Genomic DNA, 22,876 nt, shown 5'->3' with positions numbered 1-22,876 from the left:
ATTTCTAAAATTGGATATATATTTTGTGTAAATATATATCCAACAACGTACATGTGTTTTCATTGGGAAGGCCGATGGGGGCTGAATTTGAACGTAAACACTAACGGGGGTGTCACTATACATCTGAGCAACCCCGATAAATATGGATTCGACACAAATATTGGTCATTTTCTACTACTTTTACATGTCCCTGTGAACGCCCCCTCAGACCCCTTGGTTCGAATTGTGAAAAAAAATATCCTCTTGCACCCAGCCGATACTGCGGAAACTATCAATATGACACTAACATCTGTCATTTTCTACTACTTTTTACATATCCCGGTAAAAGCCCCTATGATCCTCTGGTTCCAATTTTCAAAAAACAACGCCTTTGGCCCGCAGCCGATGGGGGGCTGCATTTAGAAGTCAATGCCTGTGGAAGTATCACCATTCATCTCAGCGACAGTGAAAACTATGGATTTGACGCTAATATCGGTCATTTTCCATTATTTTTACATGTCTCGCAATTCTCCACCCCCGGTGACTCCCGGCCCGCATACAATGGGGGCTAAATTTGAAAATCATCGCTAATGAAAGTATCACCATTGATTTCAGTGACCGCGAAAACTACGGATTTAACACTAAAATCGGTCTTTGTGGATTATTTTTACATGTCTCTTGATTCCCTTTGTAATGCCTCCTTAGCTAATGGGAGCTAAATGTGAAAGTAAACGCGGTCTTGAGTTTCACCATTGAGCTCAGCAACCCCGAAAACTATGAATTTGTCATTAATATCGGTCATTTTCGATTATTTTACATGTCTCGGAATTCCCCCCTCTGATGACCTAAGGCCCGCATACAACGGTGAATGAATTTGAAAGCACCACTAATGGTAGTGTCACCATTGATCTCAGCGACCGCGAAAACTATGGATTTGACACTAATATCGGTCATTTTGTATTACTTTTACGTTTCGGTATGCCTCCCCCCTCCCCGTTGACCCCCGACCCGCAGCCGAATAGGGTGAATTTGGAAGTTAATGCGATCGGAGTTTCACCATTGATCTCAGCGACCGCGAAAACTATGAAATCGACACTAATATCGGTCATTTTCTACTACTTTTACATGTCCCGGTAAACGCCCCCTGAGACCCCCTGGTTCGAATTTTGTCAAAAACGCTTTTCCCTGGTGTGGGACCTGGACCAAGGTACCCGTGACCAAAATTTGGTTACTCTCGGTCAACTTGTCTGGTCCCCAGGCCGGTCCCGGCAAACGTCCCCCTGAGACCCCCTTAGTTCGAAATTTGATAAAGGAAAACTCTTCGTATTGATCTGGGGCCTAGACCAAGCCACCCGTGACCAAATTTTGAAAAGTTTTCGTCCACTCGTCTGGTCCACAGGCCGCACAAAGATAGACAGACAGACACAAACTAACTCTTTATTTTATTTATATTAGAAAGGTCAGATCTGCCGTTATTGTAATAGAGGAATGATTGAGCGATTGATCGTAGAAATTCAAACTCCGATGAGTGATAATTTCATAGGTTTGTTTTATTACAAGTTTAAACTCTTTAGTCAGTAGAGAAGAGGGCGTGAATCATGGGTCAGTGTTGATGACAATGGGTTTCGGTGGGTCTGTGGGTCACAGTGGGTGAGAGTGGTTCATGGTGGGTGATGGCTGGGAGTGGGTTACGGTGGATCGTGGGTCACGATGGGTGGTGAGTCAATTGGTCGTGGCTAAAGTTTTCATTGTCCCACGCCCTCTCTGGACTTGAAAATCAATTGCAATTGATCAATCAATTGAAAGTAATTGCTGTGGAAATCAATTGCAATTGAATTAATTGCCAAATAATTTCAATTGCAATTGATTGACTGAATTCAATTGCAATTACTTTCCACTGCAATTACTTTCAATGAATTGATTACTTGCAATTGATTCTCCATTATTAATGGCCAACTGCAATTAACAATTAACCATTACTTACTTCAATTGTTAATTGCAATTAACAATTAAATTTACAGATTAATTGTTAATTGTTAATTCAATTGAAATTTGCCCAACACTGGTATACAATACATTGTCTTTGAAGAAATGTATTTTGTAGAATATGGCGGAAGGGAAGGAGAAATGGGGAGTGAAAGAAAATATTGAAATTGATTGATATTAACAAAGGTGCTATTGAGAACCACTGTGAGTTTAAACTTCCAAATGTATTTAGAAAGTGATTTTCCATAAGGATTATGCAAAATACTTTAACTTTTCCTAAAGAGTGTCTTGTTATACGAACAATAATTTAGCTAAAGATGATAAACTTAAGAAATTAACAAAATAAAATTTGAAAACGAGTTCTGTTGATACTTTGTTATGTTAAAATTTACTGTTTAATTTTGAAACTACTTAAAGCATTTTGTTTGTCTTGAAGAAAGCTTGGAATTCTTGCAAGAACGTAGAGAATTCTAAGAATCCTCTAAAGAACTTCAGTCAAGTAGCAAACGGAGAACGGTTTAAGATCGTTCTCAAGCAACACGTGTGTTAGCCACCAACATTACCGTAATTCTGTGGGTTTTCACATCTTGTTGAAAGTACTGAGAACTGTTCTCAACATTTTCTCTAATATATTCTGCCTCTTATTATTAACGGTAGCCCAGGACTATGTTTCCAAGCTTACATGATTCGGTTTTCGTATTGTTATCATTGCAAATGTGTGGTAAAATTTATTACTCACACACATGGATAAAGTAAAAGGCAACGAATGTATGAAAACAAGAGATAGTGAAGAGTCATCTTTCAAGTTCAAGAAGGAGAGAAAATTGGAGGTTACAATAAGCAGTGGTAAAATTGAATTATTAATCAATATTATTATTGTCAATACACATCAGTGTAGACTAGGGATAGCCAATCCGGAAAGTAAAATCGGAAAAATTTCGGAGTTCAGAAAATTCCGCATTTCGGACAAATTTCGTAGTTCAACAAAATTCCGATTTGGGAGATATTCCTGAGTTCGGAGAAATTCTAAAAATTTGAAAAAACTCCAGAATTAGGAAAAAATCCGGAATTTCGAAAATTCCGATTTCGGAAAAACTCCGGACTTTTTCCGAACTCCTGAATTTTTCCGATTGACATAGTTTGGTATGATTTGTGTTTAACATTTCTTTCAGTAGCGAATATATGAGACGTGGATCTACAGTTTAACATGGAATAAGAACCACAATTTTCCACCGGGAATTGAACCAGGGTCTCTCGCACCAAAGGCGTGTACGCTGACCATATAACTACAAGCGAGTTCCATCTAAAGACAGTGGTATGGTGTATATTTGACTCTTCTGCAACATCACGAATACATTTCTGAAGGTCTGTTACTACGTTGTTTCTGGGAAATTCATCCGAACATGATGTTGGTCGGTACCCACGTTATCAGTTTTGCAATACTGTGTCATTGGGACAAAATATCACTAGCAACTGTGTTTTCTCCATGGTACATTTCAATGTATCCATATTGAGCACTGGACTGCTTTTTGATTGTTTGAAAACCCAGTAAATTTACTGTAAATGTACTGAATTTTTGATGTTAGTCGCTTGACCTCAGTCCATCCCTGTGTTATGTTGCTGAGAAGAGTTTTTCACACCAGTCATCAAAGCGAACACTTCATTCACACTAATTGATATTCAATCCTCAATATCGCATACGAATATAAAACGTAAAAACACACCAAAATATTATAAACTGTTATAATACCATAAGAAGAATTAGAAAAACTGAAGTACCACCCTTAATGAGCCTGTTCTTCCACAAAATGATCATATTTTTTTGGATTTTTAAATATTTGTCTAGGTTTTTAAGGGTACAGAAAATAAGAGGCTAACAAATACTATATATATATAATATCGGTATCACTGCATGTCCCTTATTTAGCATCAGAACTGGGAAGAAATCAGTGTTGTCGAAATTATGAACTGAAAAAATAGTTAACGTAAGTTTAGTGTTATGCTTAGGTGATAGTATGAATTCCTGAAATTTTTGTAGAATCGTATATGTTGGTTTTTACTTTTTTTCATTTCTCTTATATTACTAAGAGGTCAATTGATTCTGTGTGGTACAGGATCCTCAACAGTTTCATTATCTATGTGTTTGAGATTGATTGAGTAATAAAATATCTGAATACCATGATCATCGGTTGGTTTGGAGTTTAATCTTCCTTTGCACCACTGAAGCTATCTAAGGCATGGACCTACACCTTAAGTCAATGGTTCTCAACCTTTTTTGATTGATGACACACATTTCTGATCGCCTGCTGCATCACGACACACTTATTTGACCTCCTCGTATAAATGTATTATTAAGCGGATATTATTTAAGTATAGTAGTGTAAAACAATGTGTTTTTCTGAAGTAGTGATTTTATGTAGTGCTGATTATTGTGCTACCGCTGGACGCGTTGTCTATCTAGTACAGTCTGCTAAAATATTGAATTTAACTAATTATTAACTGCTTCATGTGTTTTTTCAATTATATAAAATTTAGCAACACATCTCATAAAACATCTTGACAAGTAAGTCTGTCGCGGTACACCATTTGGGAACCACTGCCCTAATCCACACGAGTTTCCACCAGCAGTCGAATCACGGCATGCCGAGGACATATTGGATTCTACTTGTTATTCAATTTTAAACTTGAAAAAATAAAAACAGTTGAACTTTTTATTAATTTTTTTAAAAAATCCATACCTTTCATATTTTATTCAAACCAATACAGCCGGAGGCACGGTGGTGGTAAAGTGCTTACCTCTGGTGCATGGGGTCCCTGGTTTAATCCCACGCCAAGTAAATTTGTGGTGGACAACATTGTATCCGTCGGCTTTCCCGTGGTTACTCCAGTTTCCTCCCACATTTTCGTTCCGTTAATTCTTCCATCATCATCATCATCATCTGTATTCCTTAGCCTAAACAACATAATCATTAAGTATTTCATTTCTTTTTTTTATAGAGTAATAAAGTAATTTAATCCTCATAACTGAAACTAGTTAAACAAATTGTATATTGAACGATTAGACAAATTGCTAATTTTACTTTACCACAATAATTTTACTAAATTTAATTGAACCATATTTTTGTGTAGTAATATTTGTATATACAGACATCTCTCGATTATTGCATGCATTGATATGATCTTACGTATGAAATCCACACATGATTTCAATTTCTGAGAAAAGTTGACTTCTTTACGGAAGGTATTTAAAATTAAGTATATTCCGCACGTGAGACAGCAGAAAGACCCGTGGCTCAGTAGATAGCTTTTATAAAAAAAAAGTTTAACGTCTCAAAATATGCAGAAAGTGAGAGAAAACGGAAGAATCCTAAGGAAATTCCCGTATATGGTGTTTGTCCGCCACAAAATCTGCTTGGAAAAGAGTTGGGATTGAACCAGAAAGCATACACGTTCTATCACTGAGCCACCGTTTCCCTGGCTCATTCACTTTTGTTGCAAGATCCGGACCTAGAGAATAACATCGTATTCTTGAGTTTTTTCTCGGTTTTTCCGTTTCCTCCACACTTTCATTCCACCAATCTTTCACTTTTATTAACTACTAGCCTACATTTAGCCTCTCGTACAGAGAACGTTCGAATTAGCTTGGAACGTAAAAAAATTAATTCGATTTCAGTGGCGACAGTAGGCAGAGAATTCAGTTAGAATAATAGTACGTAGAAATTTGTTCATTGTTCATCTTTGGAATCTAGCAGAGCAGATTTTTAGCTTCACCTTCGGTTATTGAGTTTCCACTCTTCTTTAATATATATAAGGTTAATGTGTGTTCTTGGTTTTCTTATTAAAAACACCGTTTTCTTTGGCAATCCAATCAGAAAATATATAATAGATTTTTTTCATCAGTAGAAAATTCCTTTCTATGCAGTCTCCCAGTATATAAATAAGTAGGAATTAAAGAGATCATCGTGTGATATAAACATCGATTAACAGTACCTAATTAATTAGTAATCCGCAAATGTGTGGGCAACGCTAACAAAGTAACATTACCAAAAGATAGTCACTTAAATTCTTTCTTTTTTTTAGAATTAGAAAATTAGATTTTGTTGTTTTTAAAAAGAATCACACGTTTTTTTCTTCATTATTGGGCGTTTAAATGGATTTACTACTAGGTAAGAACGTTTGCCGCAGCATTATTTTAAACTAGTTTTTTTTTATCTTAATGAATTTGTGTGTTTCTATTTGCTTACTTATTTAGAAAAAAAAAGTTTTGTAAAAGAAACAAAAACAAATACTTTCAATTACTTTTAGTTTGTCCTCTTTACGATTGTGCAATGTAACAGTAAAAAAAAGGTAAAAAAAAAAAGAAAACTGACGATCGAAACGCTTGGAAAAGTACTTAGTTTGAGGTACTAAACAATAATTAAGAACAAACTTTGTGGCTTAGTTTTAATTGGGCTTGGGAGTAAGTAAGGATAAAAAAAAAAAAATAAATAAATAGTTTGAACTCGAACTTTTCTTTTTTTTCCATTGGCCAGTAGTTTACTAATTCTCATTCCGGAGGCTTATTCGTCTTAATGTGCTGCATTAGTTAACACAAGTGATACTTTCTTTCATTTGTTTTATCTCTCTCTCTTTCTCTCATGATTTTCCCGAATCTATTTTTCTTTTTAGATAAAAACGAAAAGGAAAAGATGAGACAGAGAGAGAGAGAGAGAGAGAGAGAGAGAGAGAGAGAACTTTCATCAAACTTTTTCCATTTTGGACGGTTTTCAATAGAATAGGAGTAATTATATAATTAAACGACTTCTTTTCTTCTAATAAAACATATATATATATATACAGGAAGGATCTCATTTTCTGGAAGGGGGAAAATATCTAACTTTCACAATACTTTTTCTTTTTTTTTAAAAAAAAAAACATAGCTCATATAACTGTATATTTCCATATTTTATTTTTTTCCTCATAAGTAAAGAGAAAAAAGATATTAGAAATTCTAATATTGCAAGAACACTAATGACAATTCTAAAATTTCTTATTGAAGTTAAATATTCTTAAATATTTTTTTCTAAAGAAAAGAAATCTATATATTTTTTTAGTTTTTTTCACTTCCTCTTTTCTCATGTTCTTCGTATATTATTATGTAAATCATCTCCATCCAGTATAAGTGTTGAGAAAATGTTAGTTTTTTCCTAAGAATAATTACTAAGTACTTTAGTATACGAACATGATATTGTGATTCAAATAGGTATGTGTGCTATTGTCAGTGGTAGAGTGTTGTTTTTCTAATAGTTAAGTGTTAAATTTTTAAAAACAAAAAAAAATGTACCAAAAGATTACGATCTTGGCCAAAAATTTTAGGAATGGTCCAAAAAATTCTTCAAAAGATTGCAATGTTGGCCAATAATTAGCTTTTGGATCACGGCTGAAATTTTTTGAATGGCCCCTAAATCGAGTTTTCGTATTTTCAATGGAATAAGCACTTCATACTGAGTTAAGTGATAGTTTGGGTTTCACTACACTAGTAGTTCTCTAGACATAATTCGTACAAGACAATTTTTGATTGAAAAATATTGGATCTTTTGATCCGAAAAATATTTTTAAAAGTCTTGTACTTCGTCCTTAATAATCATTATGACAAACAATATACTAGTAATCCTAAGGAAATATGCAATAATCACATTATTTTACAGGGTAAGTAAAAAACTTTTGTGCTAATAATTAGATTCTTCTTAAAAAAGCAAAAACTGTTCTGTCAAAAATATTTTCTTCCAGAGTTTCATTTAAAATTTCATATATATTTTGGATAACATCATTTTATCGTAAAATTTCAGTATACACTCCGAAAAACATTAGTTTGTTTCGTCCCTTATGAGATGACGGACAATATATGAGAATTTTATATATATAATTGAATGAAATTAACACAATACTGGCACAATTCATTATGCATTGTCAGACAGTCAGCATTTTAACTAGCAAACAAGATCGATTTTGTGTGTTTACGTGTTACTCATTAGTTGGTTGAATTTGAATTTAGCATCCCTATCAGCTATGTAAAACGTAAACCTACATCTTGACGTGGAAACCGAACAACATGAGCTGTTACAGAGTATCAAATTTGAATTTTTGGTGCCAAAACCACATGTGCTCACTATATACTCAGGAAGGAGTTCCTGTGTTTTATTCGTAAGTGCTTAAAGCTGTCGGAACAGAAAGAATTCTATAATGTTTATATCGAGGATACAAAAGCCCTCCTTCTTAGCTAGTTGTTGGAATTTTTCATAGAAGAGAAGAACATGTAACGTTTCAAAAATAGGACCAGAAAATTTGACATTTGCAATTTTTGGCTATTCATTCAGCGCATTAATCGCATGATAGTTTAGAATGTGTAGTTGCCGAAATCTGGGGAAATTAGCATTTAAAAAGTTTTATCTTGTGAAATATGAAACGTAGAAAAATAAATGAAATAAACAAATTTATATCCAAGTTTTGTAATCGTTTAGTAACTGTAGAACGAATTTCAGAAAGAAAATTATATCACAGAAGAAACCTCTAATCGCAATAAAGCTTTACATTGGAAATCGTGTTGAATAATCACCTCACAATTCTCTCTTTAGCAGTTATTAATAATGCTGATATTGTTCTTGTTTCAGGATTTATAGTTTCCAAGTTGACCGTTTCTAAATTATTTTTCCAATTGTTTGCAGCATAGAACTTTAAGAGGATTTATTTCTTTTGGACCACTTTTGGTCATAGTGATATTAACGTTTCGTTACTGAAGAAGTCATGGGGAATTTATGTTTACAATGTAATTAACCCTTGAGTACTAGCTCAGTGTATTGTTAATATCCCGAATTTTGTGAAAGTATTTTCCTTAATTGAGTAATGTTCATTCACTAATATCCCTATTACCCTCTTGTTTGATCAAATTAATCAGTAACTTAGAATAAGTTATATCATTAACATCACTTTGTAGTAATTTTGGGAATTAAAAGTCTATCCATTAGGGTCATTACAGTATCAGCGAAAATATTTTATCAATGCACCAAACTTTATTTGACACACATATTACTGTATAGCGTATTTATCATGAAAAGATTATCCTGGAACAATATTTCTGAAATGAATTCTTTTCTTTTTATCTTTACAGTTGACTTTCGATACCTTCACAGTGGGGAGATTTGTTTCTTTCACCACCGATGGATGCCCCGATGGTTACATGACTATCAAAGAAGCCGGAAGACCATCATCGGGAGGTCAGTGGTGTGGAAGCGCGTGGGGATATACTGTGTACTATAGCGAGACAAATTCTGTGAACCTTACGCTGAACCTTTTCAGACTATTTCAACAAGGTATTGGTTATAATTTTGATTTTAAATTGGCGTACAAATTTTTGAAGCGTGGTCATGCTACATTACGCTATGGTGATCACAGAAATCAATCTTATCGCGGAGACTTAGTGCCTGGAACTTATTGTGATCGTATTTTTGAGCAGTGTGATCACAAACATTGCCGTGTTCAATCGCCTAACTATCCAGGTGTTTATCCACGAAATATCACTTGCTATTATCGCATTCTTCAACGAGCAGTTCCTGCTGGTAAACATGCCCTCATTGCCGTCCGTCAGACAAACAGCCAGAAAATACATATTAAGGACCAAATTGTGAAATATGATAGAAGCCAGAGAGTTCTTAAAGTGTGGGACGATTGTAATATAGTCCAGGATTATTTGACTGTTTACGATGGGTCCTCAACACAAGATCCAGTTCTGGTACGGTTATGTGGTGGTGATATTATTCCTGATATCGTGTCCAGCAGAGGACAAATGCTTGTTGAGTTTCACACGTCCCCTTATGATAATCCTTTTCATCCAGTTCCTCTTAGTTATCTCCCAGGATTTGAGTTGGAAGTTGAGGTTCGTTTCCTAGATACCACTTCTCATGAGTTTGTCAAGAGTAATGGATGTGAATTCCTCATAACCAGTTTTGACAGTACTGGTGGTATTCTTCAGAACCCCCAACATTCTCTTCCTCCCAACACAACATGCAGATATTTCTTTCAAGGCAAAGAACAAGAGATAGTATGGGTATCTTTTATCAAGTACCATGTATCGTCGGCAATAGATCAACTATACGAAGAAGAAGATTGCAAAGCAAAATTAAAAATATGGGACGGACGCATTGCTCATACAGGTTCTAGAGAAGTTAATGTGACTCTTTTGGGAGAGTTCTGTAAGGACGAAATTCCTCGACTTTGTGATCATACTTTGTTAAGCAACAGTACTAGATTTACTCGACCGTGTACTTTGTCAGAAAGCTACATATCTACAGGATCAGAATTAACGCTTGAGCAATTTCTGAAAAAAGGAACTGCATTATATCCTGTTAATTTTGTTCTTCGGTATGAATTTGTTGATACAGTTTTAGAAGGTGCACCATTATCGGATAATCCATGCGATAGACTATTCAGAAGTCCTGGGGGTAGCTTAGGTTCGAATCCAGGATATGGCCGTTTTCAATCTCCAAGAAATGTTTTCTTCTACGGTCGTGGTGGTTCACAAAATGTGAGTTGTACAATTAGATTTGAGGCCCTACCAACAGAACGAATAAAATTGTCATTTACGAAAGCTCGTTTTGGGGACAGAAACTGTGAAACTTTAATGGATTATCGAACCGAACGACGGCGATGCAACAACAAGGGAAATACTACAGCTGAAGTATGGGTATCTGAATATCCCTGGCCAGGTGTTCAAATTCCAAGGGATTGCTTATGCAGCCGGATACAACCTTTTGTATTTATGTCTGTGTCATCATTGGTAGAAGTAAATTTTACTGTTACGTTCATGAATATTACGCACGATTATTCCGACTTTTTCTTCGAAGGTGAATATGAATTTGTTCCCGGGGATGAGTGTGTGAGAGATCAACGTCTTCGTGGCTCAAGTGGGGATATAGCTATCAAGAGTCCTTTGGATCTTAATGAAGACGAAACTTTGAATTGCAACGATCAACCGTGGTTAATTGAACCAGAGGAACTTAATAACTTCCTATATTTGAAGGTTAGAGGATTTGAAATGATTCCTCCGAAGAAATCAAACAAAAATAGAAATAACAGTACGTCATACACACATAATGATTGTCCAACACCTAACAGAATAATAATTTACTCAGGCATTGACACTCGGCATCCCAAAGTTGTATGTCCAGACACGGAAAATCTTTCATCGTATGTGGAAGCCTTTTCAGATGGTTGGAAAACCCCTACGAGTTTCTCATTATATCCTACGAATGCTAGAAGTTTCGTGGTAGAATTCATTGTCAGAAAACCAGGTGTTTATGTTGTCAATTGGATGGAAGTATCGAAACGCCCGTTCCAAACAGCTTCCAGTTACATCATGTCGGATCAAAACATGGACTGTCTTCATAAGTGTCCTGAATTAAATGCTTGTATTAGTGCGGAATTGTGGTGTGATGGAGCAAGACATTGTCCTTCCGGTTATGATGAAATGGAGGATAATTGCACTCAGTTTACAATTCCTTTGCTGTACATTATAACTGGTGCAGCCTCCTTAGGTGTTCTTGTGCTGCTCATTTCAGTGACTGCGTGCCACAAATACAGACAACGTCGAAAAAATAAACAAAATGGGGCGAAACGTGTCCCCACAGAAGAAGTCATTATCGACGGCAAAGATAGTATATGTTGACAAAACGCCAATTCTGTAGACTACATTCATTTTACAGCTGTTGAAACTACAGTGTAAATTAACATAATAAAAAAAGAAGAATGAAATACTGTCATATAACCGTCTCTTTTCTAAAATTTTCGTTTTTCTTGAAAGTGTTTTTACGTCTTAAGCAAATTAACCCAAAGAAAATGTGTAAAAAATTTTCCACTGCAAATTATTGTACTTTTCAAAAGGCATTGGTACACTTGGAGTTAAGTATAAAAAATAGTTTTAGGTGATAAAGGTGTCAGGTAACAGGAGTTACAGGTAATCAGGAAAGATTTAAAAAAACGACTTTGGTGTATGAAAATATTATTAATGCAGTTGATGTTGAATTGCAAGAAACATTAATTATATTTATTGTTTGTCTTATGTTTTTATGTTTATAGTATTTCAACAAAAAATTTCGTAAATATCTCTCGCAATTGCTTGTAGCATTTCTACAAATAATTTATGTTGGTTAATGAACTGTATAATATGACGGCATACCAATAAGAATATAAATGAAAATGGAAACAGTTTCTTGTTTTGGCAGTATGGTGTAATATAGAACATATAAATAGAACGAGTATGATTTATGTATTTAAATGTTCACATAATATTAGACTCCGAGAATAGGTTTCAGACAGAAAAAGGGAAGATATGTACAACCATTTCAAAAAGAACTTGGACATCTACTTTTTTAAAAAAAAAAAAATATTACCCTTGATTCTCCAAATTGCATATTCTGCAACAAAAATTGTTAAGAACTACCTTTAAGATTCCTTCTACAGTTTGCAAACAAGAGACAAATGCTCATGTTTTTTGTACTTATCTAAAAAAACAATATGCTGTAGTGTTGAGTATCACAGTAGACATTTAATGAAACTAACTTAATTCTTCAAATTGAAAACTACTAATCGATATTTATCAACAGTATTGAATAAGGTTCGATCAATGTATGATTGTTCAATAAATGAACGTTCATATTCCTTTTTAAAATATAATCCTATACCAATAATAGATGCATGTAACATGAGAGACAAGTGAATGTTCGAATAGTTTTGAAACACTATTGCATTCTTAACTGTGTTCCTTCAGCATGCATAACAGGTGCATATAAAGAAAGATCAGTACTCAACAGTAGGCATCAGAGTGCAGTTCCTATGTGTAGAAAGCAGTTTGGCATTGTTCTTACAGTTCTTTTACAGCAACTTTTTTGCTGGGTTACATTATGTATATTGAAGAATTTCAGTATTTGGATATTCTTCATTAACATTTAATACAAACTCTGTCTACTATAATGTTTTTCTTCAATAATGCTATTTTGTTGATCGTCATTTCATTGGATAGAATCGACGTTAATCGATAGTATACTTAGTGAAAATTTAAGTAACAAACAGATAATCTGAACTAAATATTGTACAACGGTACACTAGAGAATATTTACGGATCTAATCAGCCTTCGTCAGTCTGAAAAATCTATAAGGTATGTACATTTTACGAGTTATGGAAACAGTACATAAACTACTATTGGTCTATTATCGTCATGGGTATGAATAAAATATTGAGAATACTTTAAATAGGCTTTATTTCAACGGGTTTTTTGTGTTGAATTAAAAAAGATCAAATAAGTAGTATACTACATACTACAATGTATTAAATTATTGAACACTTAACTAAGTTATTTTAATATAATGTTTTTATCTAGAAAGGTTTCAAATCAAGTAACTTTGTTTATTAGTAAGTTATCATAGAAAGTATTTTATAATGGTTGTAATAGTTGAAGTTATTATTTATTTCATTCAAATGGTATTAATAGTCAAGAAAGCAAGTCGCTTAACAAAAGCAGTATACAATATAACGTTTTGATAGTGTAGCAGTATTTTCATTCTGGAATATTCTTGCAGTATTGAAGAAGTATTCTTCTGTAGCCGATGAAGACACTGTCATATTATCGGAACATTACACGTTATACTGATTTTCTAGTGCGAAGCATGTGCAGTCTGTTCAAAATTGGTATTATCTAAATATAATGTGATCATAGGGTCAAAGAGTTATTTAATTGAAATCATTTTTTGAGTGTAAAATAATACTTTACACAATAATTTGAACAGTCTTGTTTATGTACTTACTAGTTATATACCACATGTCATGACGCAAATATAACGTAAACAGTTCACAATGTACTGGATTCTGTCTAAGCATAGTTCAACTTAAACACATTAAATGAAGGTATGACATCAGTTTCTTTAATAATACTCTAATATCTGGTCCTGTTATAGTAAACAATATTATGTAAAACCAAAATGTTTTATAGTTTCATCTAGTGGTAAATGTGTCAATATTTCTTTGAAATCATGTTAATCATTGTGTTACTAGTTTCAAAAAACTAAGTGCAGGAGATGTATGCCTTAGTGGCATTTGTTATCATGTATTTCATGTTTAGACGGATTTATTTTAGAAGTTTGAGTGTTCGTTATAAACAACAAAATATATATAACACTAATCAAAGTTCAACCAGTGGTTTATCTTGAAATGCTAAAGTGATCCTCTTTATTGACCTTTAATAATAATAATAATAATAATTCAATTCTTTAATAATGTCTTGTTTTTCCACCTAAGGCCTTACTGGGTAATCCGTAGAAGAAAGTTTTCTTTCCTTTTTTTAATAAAAAGTCTACATGGCTTTATTCTTTATTGGTCTTAAGTATTGAAATAACATTGATATATTCTTTTTCAAATCAATGTTACAAATTGACAATCAAAATCTAATTCTTTACCTTATACTCAAGTGTAATTGCGAGAAATGTGAGGACAGACACGCGTGTCATATGAAATGATAGTGAAACATAATAATAATAACAATTATATATATATATATATATATATATATATATATATATATATAAAGTTACTGTAATCAACAAATTATCAATGTGAGATAGATAACACAGTTCAGAAAATCTGTCTAAATATGTATTACATATAAAAGTATTAATGAAATCTAGTATATCACTAGTCTATATACTAAGTCAAGGGCGAGTGTTCGAAACCAGTTCAGTTCTCGGGGTCATTAACATAAAGTTTAAGGATAGAAAATGAATTCTGGAAGATCAAGATGATTTATAGTCATACTTACATATAAATTTTATAAATATTTTATTTTACAGAAATTACTTTAATATAAGTGTTCCTAATGTGTTAAATTAAATGACGTGAAAATTAAATAAAATTAAGAAACAGGTGAAAGGAGAAAAATCTGTAATGATGATTAGACGTGTGATACAGTGGATAAACTTAATTTCGGTACTGAAAAGCAGTGGAAAACATAAGAACTATCAAAATATCACGTTAATTTAATAACAAATGTGTTTTACTTATTATCATACTTACTGTTAAGCTGATAAAGAAATACTGGTTCTATCTGTAACTTTCTGATAACCCATCCATTTGTGTGAATGTGGTCTACAGAATTGGCACAAAAGGACTACCGTAATAATAAGTAATCAGAATGAACAGATATGCTGCGATTCAATAATATAATAATTAATAATAATGATTAAAAAAACTTTTGTATGTTCGAATATATAAATATAAGTCAGAACTGAATATACATGCATATAAGTACATTTAAGGTTTTGGAGAAAGAAAGCAAGCTGTGTTGAGTTGTGTATGTATATATATTTAGATTTGAAAGTGACATTTTTTGGTGCTGTTGAGTATATATAATTTATATGTGTGTTTGAGAATGACTGGGTTTGAGTATTGTATGCATTTAAAAAACAATTATACATACTAAGTCTTAATATACTTGACATTATACCATGCGGCATTTGATATTTTAACAAATTGTCTTGGTTTTACTATTGTTTTTCATAAACTTCATAAATAGTACCTTATTTGTATTAATATTGTTTGCAGAACATACAAAATAAAATTCTGCTATCACTTGCCGAATGCTTACAATTAGTTATTTATTTAATGATTAATTTATATATTAACAATAGAGTATTGCATTTTAAAAATCTGTCAGGTGCTGCAAATGAATAATACTAATAATTCTAAACATTAAACACTACTATATTATACACAGTCAGTTCTTTCATTTCAGTTTTTAATTCTTAAAAGTTGTCAATTAGGTAATAACAGATTATCGTGTTTTGTTTCATCAAATGATTCTAAGCGCATGCTACACGACATTAAATATCATAAATTGAATGATACTAAATATCCATTTCTGCTCAGGAGAATGAAGCATCTCTATTATGTACTAATGAATGTCAATACTTACCTATCTCCTGTTATGATTTTGTGAGCAGAACTGCCTTAGGTAGTAAAGCGTAACTGTGTTGGATATTATTTATCTGCTCCCTAATATCACCGCATTTGTTTAACATATTATTTAATGTCAAAAATAATTACTCAATTGACCACATCCGATCATGAAAATAAGATATTTAAAATAGGCATCAATCGACTCTTTTTTTCTGACACGTAGATACACTTACTGAAAGAAATTAATCTTCTGACTAACACTCTTTGTGTATGATATTGATACTATTAAACTCTTTCAAAGTAGTCATCCATACATTAGTAATTTTATTAATATTTTAACGAGAAAAAATATTTCAGGATATTTATTTTGAGTCTGGTAATGAATACGGAAAATGATGTATTAAATATATCAGAAAGAACTGACGGCTGCTATTCTTTAACAGTATCATTACTCTTCATACGTTTGAAACTATTAAACTGTACGTTTCCGTAATCTGACGTACTGTATGTTTCCGTTCTGCTTTGAAGTAAATATAGCTACTTTGTATTACTTACAACTTATAGAAATATATTAATATTCACTTTTAAGTATTTCCTATTCTTGTCTAATTGTTTTTAAAATAAGAAGAACTATGAAACACTAATTTGATTTCACATTTAGTTTTGTCTGCTTGTACCAATTACGCGCACCCTCACATTTCGTATCTCGTACAGCTTCACATTCTAGTAGTAAAAATACGTATCTATACGTAAAACCCAAAAGAATTTATATGAGTTATGTCTAAATTAAGTGTTAGTAATGAGATTCTAATTTAGTGAAATCGTCATAGTCACTAACATTTTTCTTCTTCTAGCATTGGAAGACTACTTTCCAAAAAAATGAGACCGTCATTTTCTTCTCCTCTCTGTGTTTGTTTCACTGTAAAATATGCACTATTTTTTATCAAACTTAATCCTTCTAATTTATTTCTAATTATCTCCAACATCGTTTTCAAATTCTCTTTATTTTTGAATACTTCTTTACTGGTTTATCAGCTAGACCTTCAGGATTTTTCATTCTCTCCATATCCATATTCATTTTCGTGTCGTAATTAACATGTTTCTGCCCTTTGATTGTTCAATATTACAATTTACATGTTTGACAAGTCATTTTCTAACACATTGCTCTGGAACGTATAATCAGATACGTATTTTCCTTCTTTCTGCAAACTTCTTTTAATGTTTGAATCTTTTCTTTCATTGTTGTTCATACTTTTTCACAGTCAATAATAATAATAATAATACCTTGGTTCAAATTAGGACTTTGACTACCTCTTTTTTTATTCCGTATCAGGGAACAAATCCCAATCAGTGAGAAGTATACGAGATGCTAATAACTTAACCGTTCAAAGATGACCACGTAACTATCTCTCTGAAGAAAATATTCAGATATTTTTTCATTTATTATGAATATTTATTTTCTGAGTCTTGAAATACTTCTGAAGGAAATACAAAATACAGTAGCAACAAGTGACAATTTGGAGAAAAATGGGAACTAAAATAGGGAGCCAAAATCTGATAAACTTTACGTAGGAACTGAGAATTGTTCACATGTTTGTAGTTATTTCCTATATGTTTTATAGGTCACACAAAATATGCTTTTGCGTTTTCAAAAATATAGTGATTCATTTGGATTAATTTTTAATGAACAATACTGTAAAATTAAACTGAGACGTTCCAATTATAATCTGTTAGAATAAAATGAAATTTGAACATTGAGATAAACTTCGTCTTCTGTGTAGAAATATCTTACAACAATCATTACACCAAGTGTACTGTTGAAGGTAGTTGATTTAAAGCATTATTTTTCAATGTGTATCATGTATTATAATGCACAAGATTTTTTAAAAGAGTTTTCCTTGTTTACGTTTATCTCAAAAGAATCGTTAAATGTTTATTTTTTAAATAAGCGAATGGGAAACAAGTCTTAATGCTGGTATTTTGGTCTCTGTGTTGTGTTAATAAGTGTGAATCAAATGCAAAGTTATTTATGTTTAATATCGCTGTATTAGTTCGGGAAACTGATTGTGGTTATGTGATGAAAAGTACACAAGAAATGATAACAGAAAAGAAAGAAAGTAGAAACATGATTGGTTTCAATTCCCGCTCAAATCGGGGACCAGAGAGTTGTCAGTGTTTGGTGTACCAGAAATGAACAATAAGTTAGCAATGAAATATGAAAGAAAAAATGGATGAAACATTGTTGTGTCATTATAAATGACTGTAATATTGTTGTGTGTGAATGGAGTGAAGAATGTTTGTTTCAAAAGAAATGAAAAAATTGCTGTCAATAAAAAAAGTATTTTATAATTCAGTGTTTTATTTCAGATGAAAGTACTATATGTGTTTTATGATTATAACTGAGTTACTGAGAGTAAACTTCTTATTTTGCAGCAAAATATGTTTTCCTTTAAGTGAACATACATTTTCATTGATACACAAAATACATGTATGAAGATAACATAAGGACATATGAAGATTTTAAAAGTAGTTAATACAACTGTGCGACTAATACATTTAAATGAAGAAAGACAATAAGTTTTTGAAAGTAGTTAATAAAATTATGTGACTGGAATAGGTCAACATACGAAGATAATAAGATTTTGAAAGTAAGTAATAAAACTGTGTGACTCGAATATCTCTTAAAGTAGGAAAATAATAAGATTTTGAAGGTAAATAATACAACTGTATGACTCTAATATATTTAACGAAGACAGACAATAAGTTTTTGAAAGTAAGTAATAAAAATATGTGACTTGAATATGTCTTAACTTAGGCAGATAATAAAATTTTGAAAGTAAGTAATAAAAATGTGTGACTTGAATATTTCTTAAAGTAGGAAGATAATAATATTTTGAAAGTAAATAATACAACTGTATGATTCTAATATATCTAATGAAGGAAGATATAGGATTTTGAATATATCTAATTATTCTAATATATCTAATGAAGGAATAGGATTTTGAAAGTAAGTAATAAAACTATGTAACTGGAATACGTCTTAATGTAGGAAGATAATAAGAGCTTGAAAGTAAGTAATAAAACTGTGTGACTCTAATATCTTTTTAAAGATAATAAGAGTGTGAAAGTGAATAATACAACTGTGTTACTCTAATATATCTAATGAAGGAAAATAATAAGAAGACAGTTTTTCTAGAAAAGTCAAGTAATTTCTACTGTAGATCAAAAAGTAGGTCTATCATTGGTGCTCGATTTTAAATAAATCTAAGATTACCTCTGTGAACAATTAAATTCACATCGACTTACGTTGTCAATCTGTAAAAGGAATTCACAGTGTAAATTCAGTGTTCAGGCTAGTTCCTAAAACTTCAGTGTGTGGTTGCAGTATTGAGATATATTTGTGAGGAATTAGCTTGCATACTGGTACCTGTTGTGCATATTAGTTAACATCTGTTGAAGATTTAATAAGCTATACAACATTTCCTGATGATCCATATTTTATTCGAAACACTGTATATAACTAGAATCCGGGACACCGTATGAACATTTATATTATATTCATTGTTATGCACTTGCTCCTTGTGGCAATGACACCCATAGTTGAGGCTATTCTAATGGCCAGTTGTGAATTTGACTTGTTTGTTTCTATTTAATAATTATTATTTTCCATGTGTAGAGAAAAAGGAATAAAGTAGAAGAAGCAGTTCCGGAAACACGTAAATAGTAGAAATCTACCACACATTGCAGAGGTGTTCAGATGTACAATCTCGTTGAGTAACAGAGCATAAATTATTTCCATCAGTTATGTATCGGATACGAATAAAAGTGGGATTTTTTAAAATATATATATATATATATATATATATATATATATATATATATATATATATATATATATATATATATATATATATATATATCACACGAATTATTTTTTTGAAGGGAAATGAACATTGTGGGCCACGACAATGCAGTCGGGACACGGGGAGAGACAATGGAAATCTAGAAGTGTCTCGGCTAGACTAGGATGTCTGAGAGTCCTAACTTAAGATATTTAATTACAGCATGTGCACCCATTAGAAAACAGCAATCAACATGAGTGTAGTATACACTAAGAGAAAAGTGGTAAGTTTAAATAATAGTTTTGATTTTGATATTAAGTTTATCGTCTCGTGCTTTCTTACTTCAGGTATTAACAATGGTTAGTAGAAGTGATTATACCATTGAAGAACACAAACACTTAGGTTCAACAATGGTTAATAGAAGTGATTATATCATTGAAGAACACAAACATTTGGGTTCAAAAGAGACTCAGAACAGGAAAAACGTTGGAAAAGGTGCATATGGATTTCCAGCTATGATCCGAACGAGAAACCCCTTCAATAAGAACATTCTTATGTTGAGAACATTAACTATTTTCTATCAACAGTGTTAAGGATAAAGCACTAAGTGGTATACCATTAACAAGAGAGGAAGAATGAAGAGAAGTCGCAGCATCAGTAGAAGGATCAATGAAGTGAACTCGCAAACGGTTCGCAGAACTTGATATAACCCAGTCAACTCTGTATAAACACATGAAACATAACTTACTATTACACCCATATCGACAAAAATGTGTTCAAGAATTATCTGACAATTATTTAAACAGAAGGAAGGAGGCATGTGACGCATTTCTTGACGTGTTTGACACTATCCCGAAACGTGAAAAAGTGATTTTCAGTTTTAAATGTGCCATATACAGAAGCTCTCGAGAAAGAAATGGCTTCTTACCCAAGAAAAACTCTTATTTTAAAGAGGATATTGACAATAACGTTCCCCAAGTGTCATGATATGGGCTGGTGTGGAGAGCAAACAAATTTACGGTCCATATTTTTATGATGGAAAAGTTAATCAACATTGATATCTGGATATGCTAAGAAATGCGTTCATTCCCCTTTTTGAAACCCAAGAGGTCAAAGGGATATGTTAGTTTCAGCAAAATGTTGCGCCTTCTCATTTTGCCACTTAAGTGGCAATGAAGTGTTTCCAGGTGGCTTGGTCGCAGATTGCCTTCATTGCCCGCTCCACTTGACTGTCCACCTCGAAGCCCGGACTTAACGACTGTGACAATTCGTTCTTGTATTCAACAAGATTATCGTTGCAGCACAACGTTATGCTGCGATTGGTATATTGAAAGAAACTATGAGATACTTTCAGAGGGGTACTTCAGCAATACTGAGATGATGTCCCACAGTACCTGGCGGCGCATTGTGTTCGGAGCACGACAAAACCCCATACTGATGTATCAGACATTAAAGCAATAAGCGTCCATTATATGTAAAACCATATGGTTCGGATTTCACGTTAATCAGTAGGTCCATGTCTCATATAGCCTCGCTGCTGAACGGGACGTTAAACTCAACTCATCTCAATCAATAGTGTGTACACATATAGTTATAATTAAAACTTGAGCAGTTTGAATATTTAATACTTCAAATGGGGTTGAAGGGACTTTGTGGATACCCTGTACACTAACTTATACAGAACTGCATCATGTTTGAACTATAAGGCTTTTGTTCCTAACATAAGTGTTAAAAAACGTATACAAAAAGATGATTCAAGTCCAGACGGTGTTATCTGTAGCCTGGAAATGGTAACAGCTGTGGCTTCATACAGCACCGTATAATACAGCAAAAACATAATCACCCGCATAGTATGTGTCCTTTCCAACAGTGTCATTAAAATGAAAACATAGTTACCAGTATGTAATGAATTAAAACTGTGCATAAACTTGATTCCCTTTTTTACGCTACTCTATGCTAAACGTGTAACACAATATTCATGGTAGACTAGGAAGAAAATAACATTAAGTATCAATCAGATAATACACCGAAGTAAAATTCTGCAATACACCAAAGTATAATCATGCCTGTACTTCTGTATGGTTGCGAAATATAGTCGATTACTCTGAGGGAAGAACATAGACTGAAAGTATTTGAGAACAAGATCCTGAGACGAATATTCGGACCCAAGAGGAACGGGAATGGGAAATGGCGGAAACTTCATAACGAAGAACTACATAATTTATACGGTTTACCCAACATTGTTAGGGTCGTCAAGTCTAGGAGGCTTAGGTGGGCGGGTCATGTAGCCAGAATGGAGACTGGAAGACCAATCGGAAAACGATTATTAGGAAGACCTAGGCGCAGATGGGAGGACAATATTAAGATGGATCTCGCAGAGATTTTAATACAAAGTAGAAACTGGATGCAGTTAGCTAAGGATAGAAGTCAGTGAAGTGCTTTTGTGAACGCGGCATTGAACCTCCGGGTTCCATAAGCCATAGAGTTAGTTAGTTAGTTTAGTAAAATTCTGCAGCCATATTTAACTAAAAGGAAGTACTATCGTGATTATCCTACTTAGTAGTAGTTTCGCACTATAGTTCTTAATTTATAGACACTGACCAAAATTTAAAGCTTTGTGACTGGTTGTTTAATATTATTTTTTAATACTAAGTTTATGAGGTTGAGGTCAGCGGAGTAGTAGAATTTCATGCGAGAAAGTAGTTCTGCACTCTCTTTAATTTAGAAACAATTTACGGGACAACTCAGCTTTGCTTTGTTCGTTTAAGTTCAATGTGCTTTTATATCATCGAGACTATATGACATATGGATCTACAGTTAAAAATCTGAACCACCATATGTGGTCAATACTCTCCCACCAGGAATTGAACACGGAACTTCGTGCACCAAAGCCACATCAGTAGCTACTAGACCAGAAAAGAGCTACCGATATAACTCAATTTATCAGTTCTGGTTTGAATATTGAACCCCTATAGACATTTAAAATTCTACCGTAGTTTATTATATGAAACGAAATTTATTTGCTTATTTTGAAATCATTTTGGTACGTTATGCAACTATTAATAAGAAGCACTTGGGGAATTTTCTTTTA

The 22,876-nt window shown here is 32.9% G+C and overlaps 1 protein-coding gene across 1 annotated transcript in view; it reads left to right on the top strand.

Annotated features, from left to right (window-relative positions):
- LOC145680630 (uncharacterized) overlaps positions 1 to 18,306 on the top strand; it is a 188,977-nt gene extending 170,671 nt beyond the window's left edge. Inside the window, exon 3 of the mRNA XM_081751320.1 lies at positions 9,113 to 18,306. Within this exon, the coding sequence (XP_081607446.1) occupies positions 9,113 to 11,665 (2,553 nt within the window). The 3' untranslated portion in view covers positions 11,666 to 18,306. The remainder of the gene's footprint in view (positions 1 to 9,112) is intronic.
- The last annotated feature ends 4,570 nt before the right edge of the window (positions 18,307 to 22,876 follow it).

Source organism: Thermobia domestica, chromosome 3, assembly GCF_964235325.1.
Source record: "Thermobia domestica chromosome 3, izTheDome1.hap1.1, whole genome shotgun sequence".
In the NCBI taxonomy this organism is placed as follows: Eukaryota; Metazoa; Arthropoda; class Insecta; order Zygentoma; family Lepismatidae; genus Thermobia; species Thermobia domestica.
The sequence above is the reverse complement of the archived record's forward strand: the minus strand, read 5'-3'. Positions and strand labels throughout refer to the sequence as shown.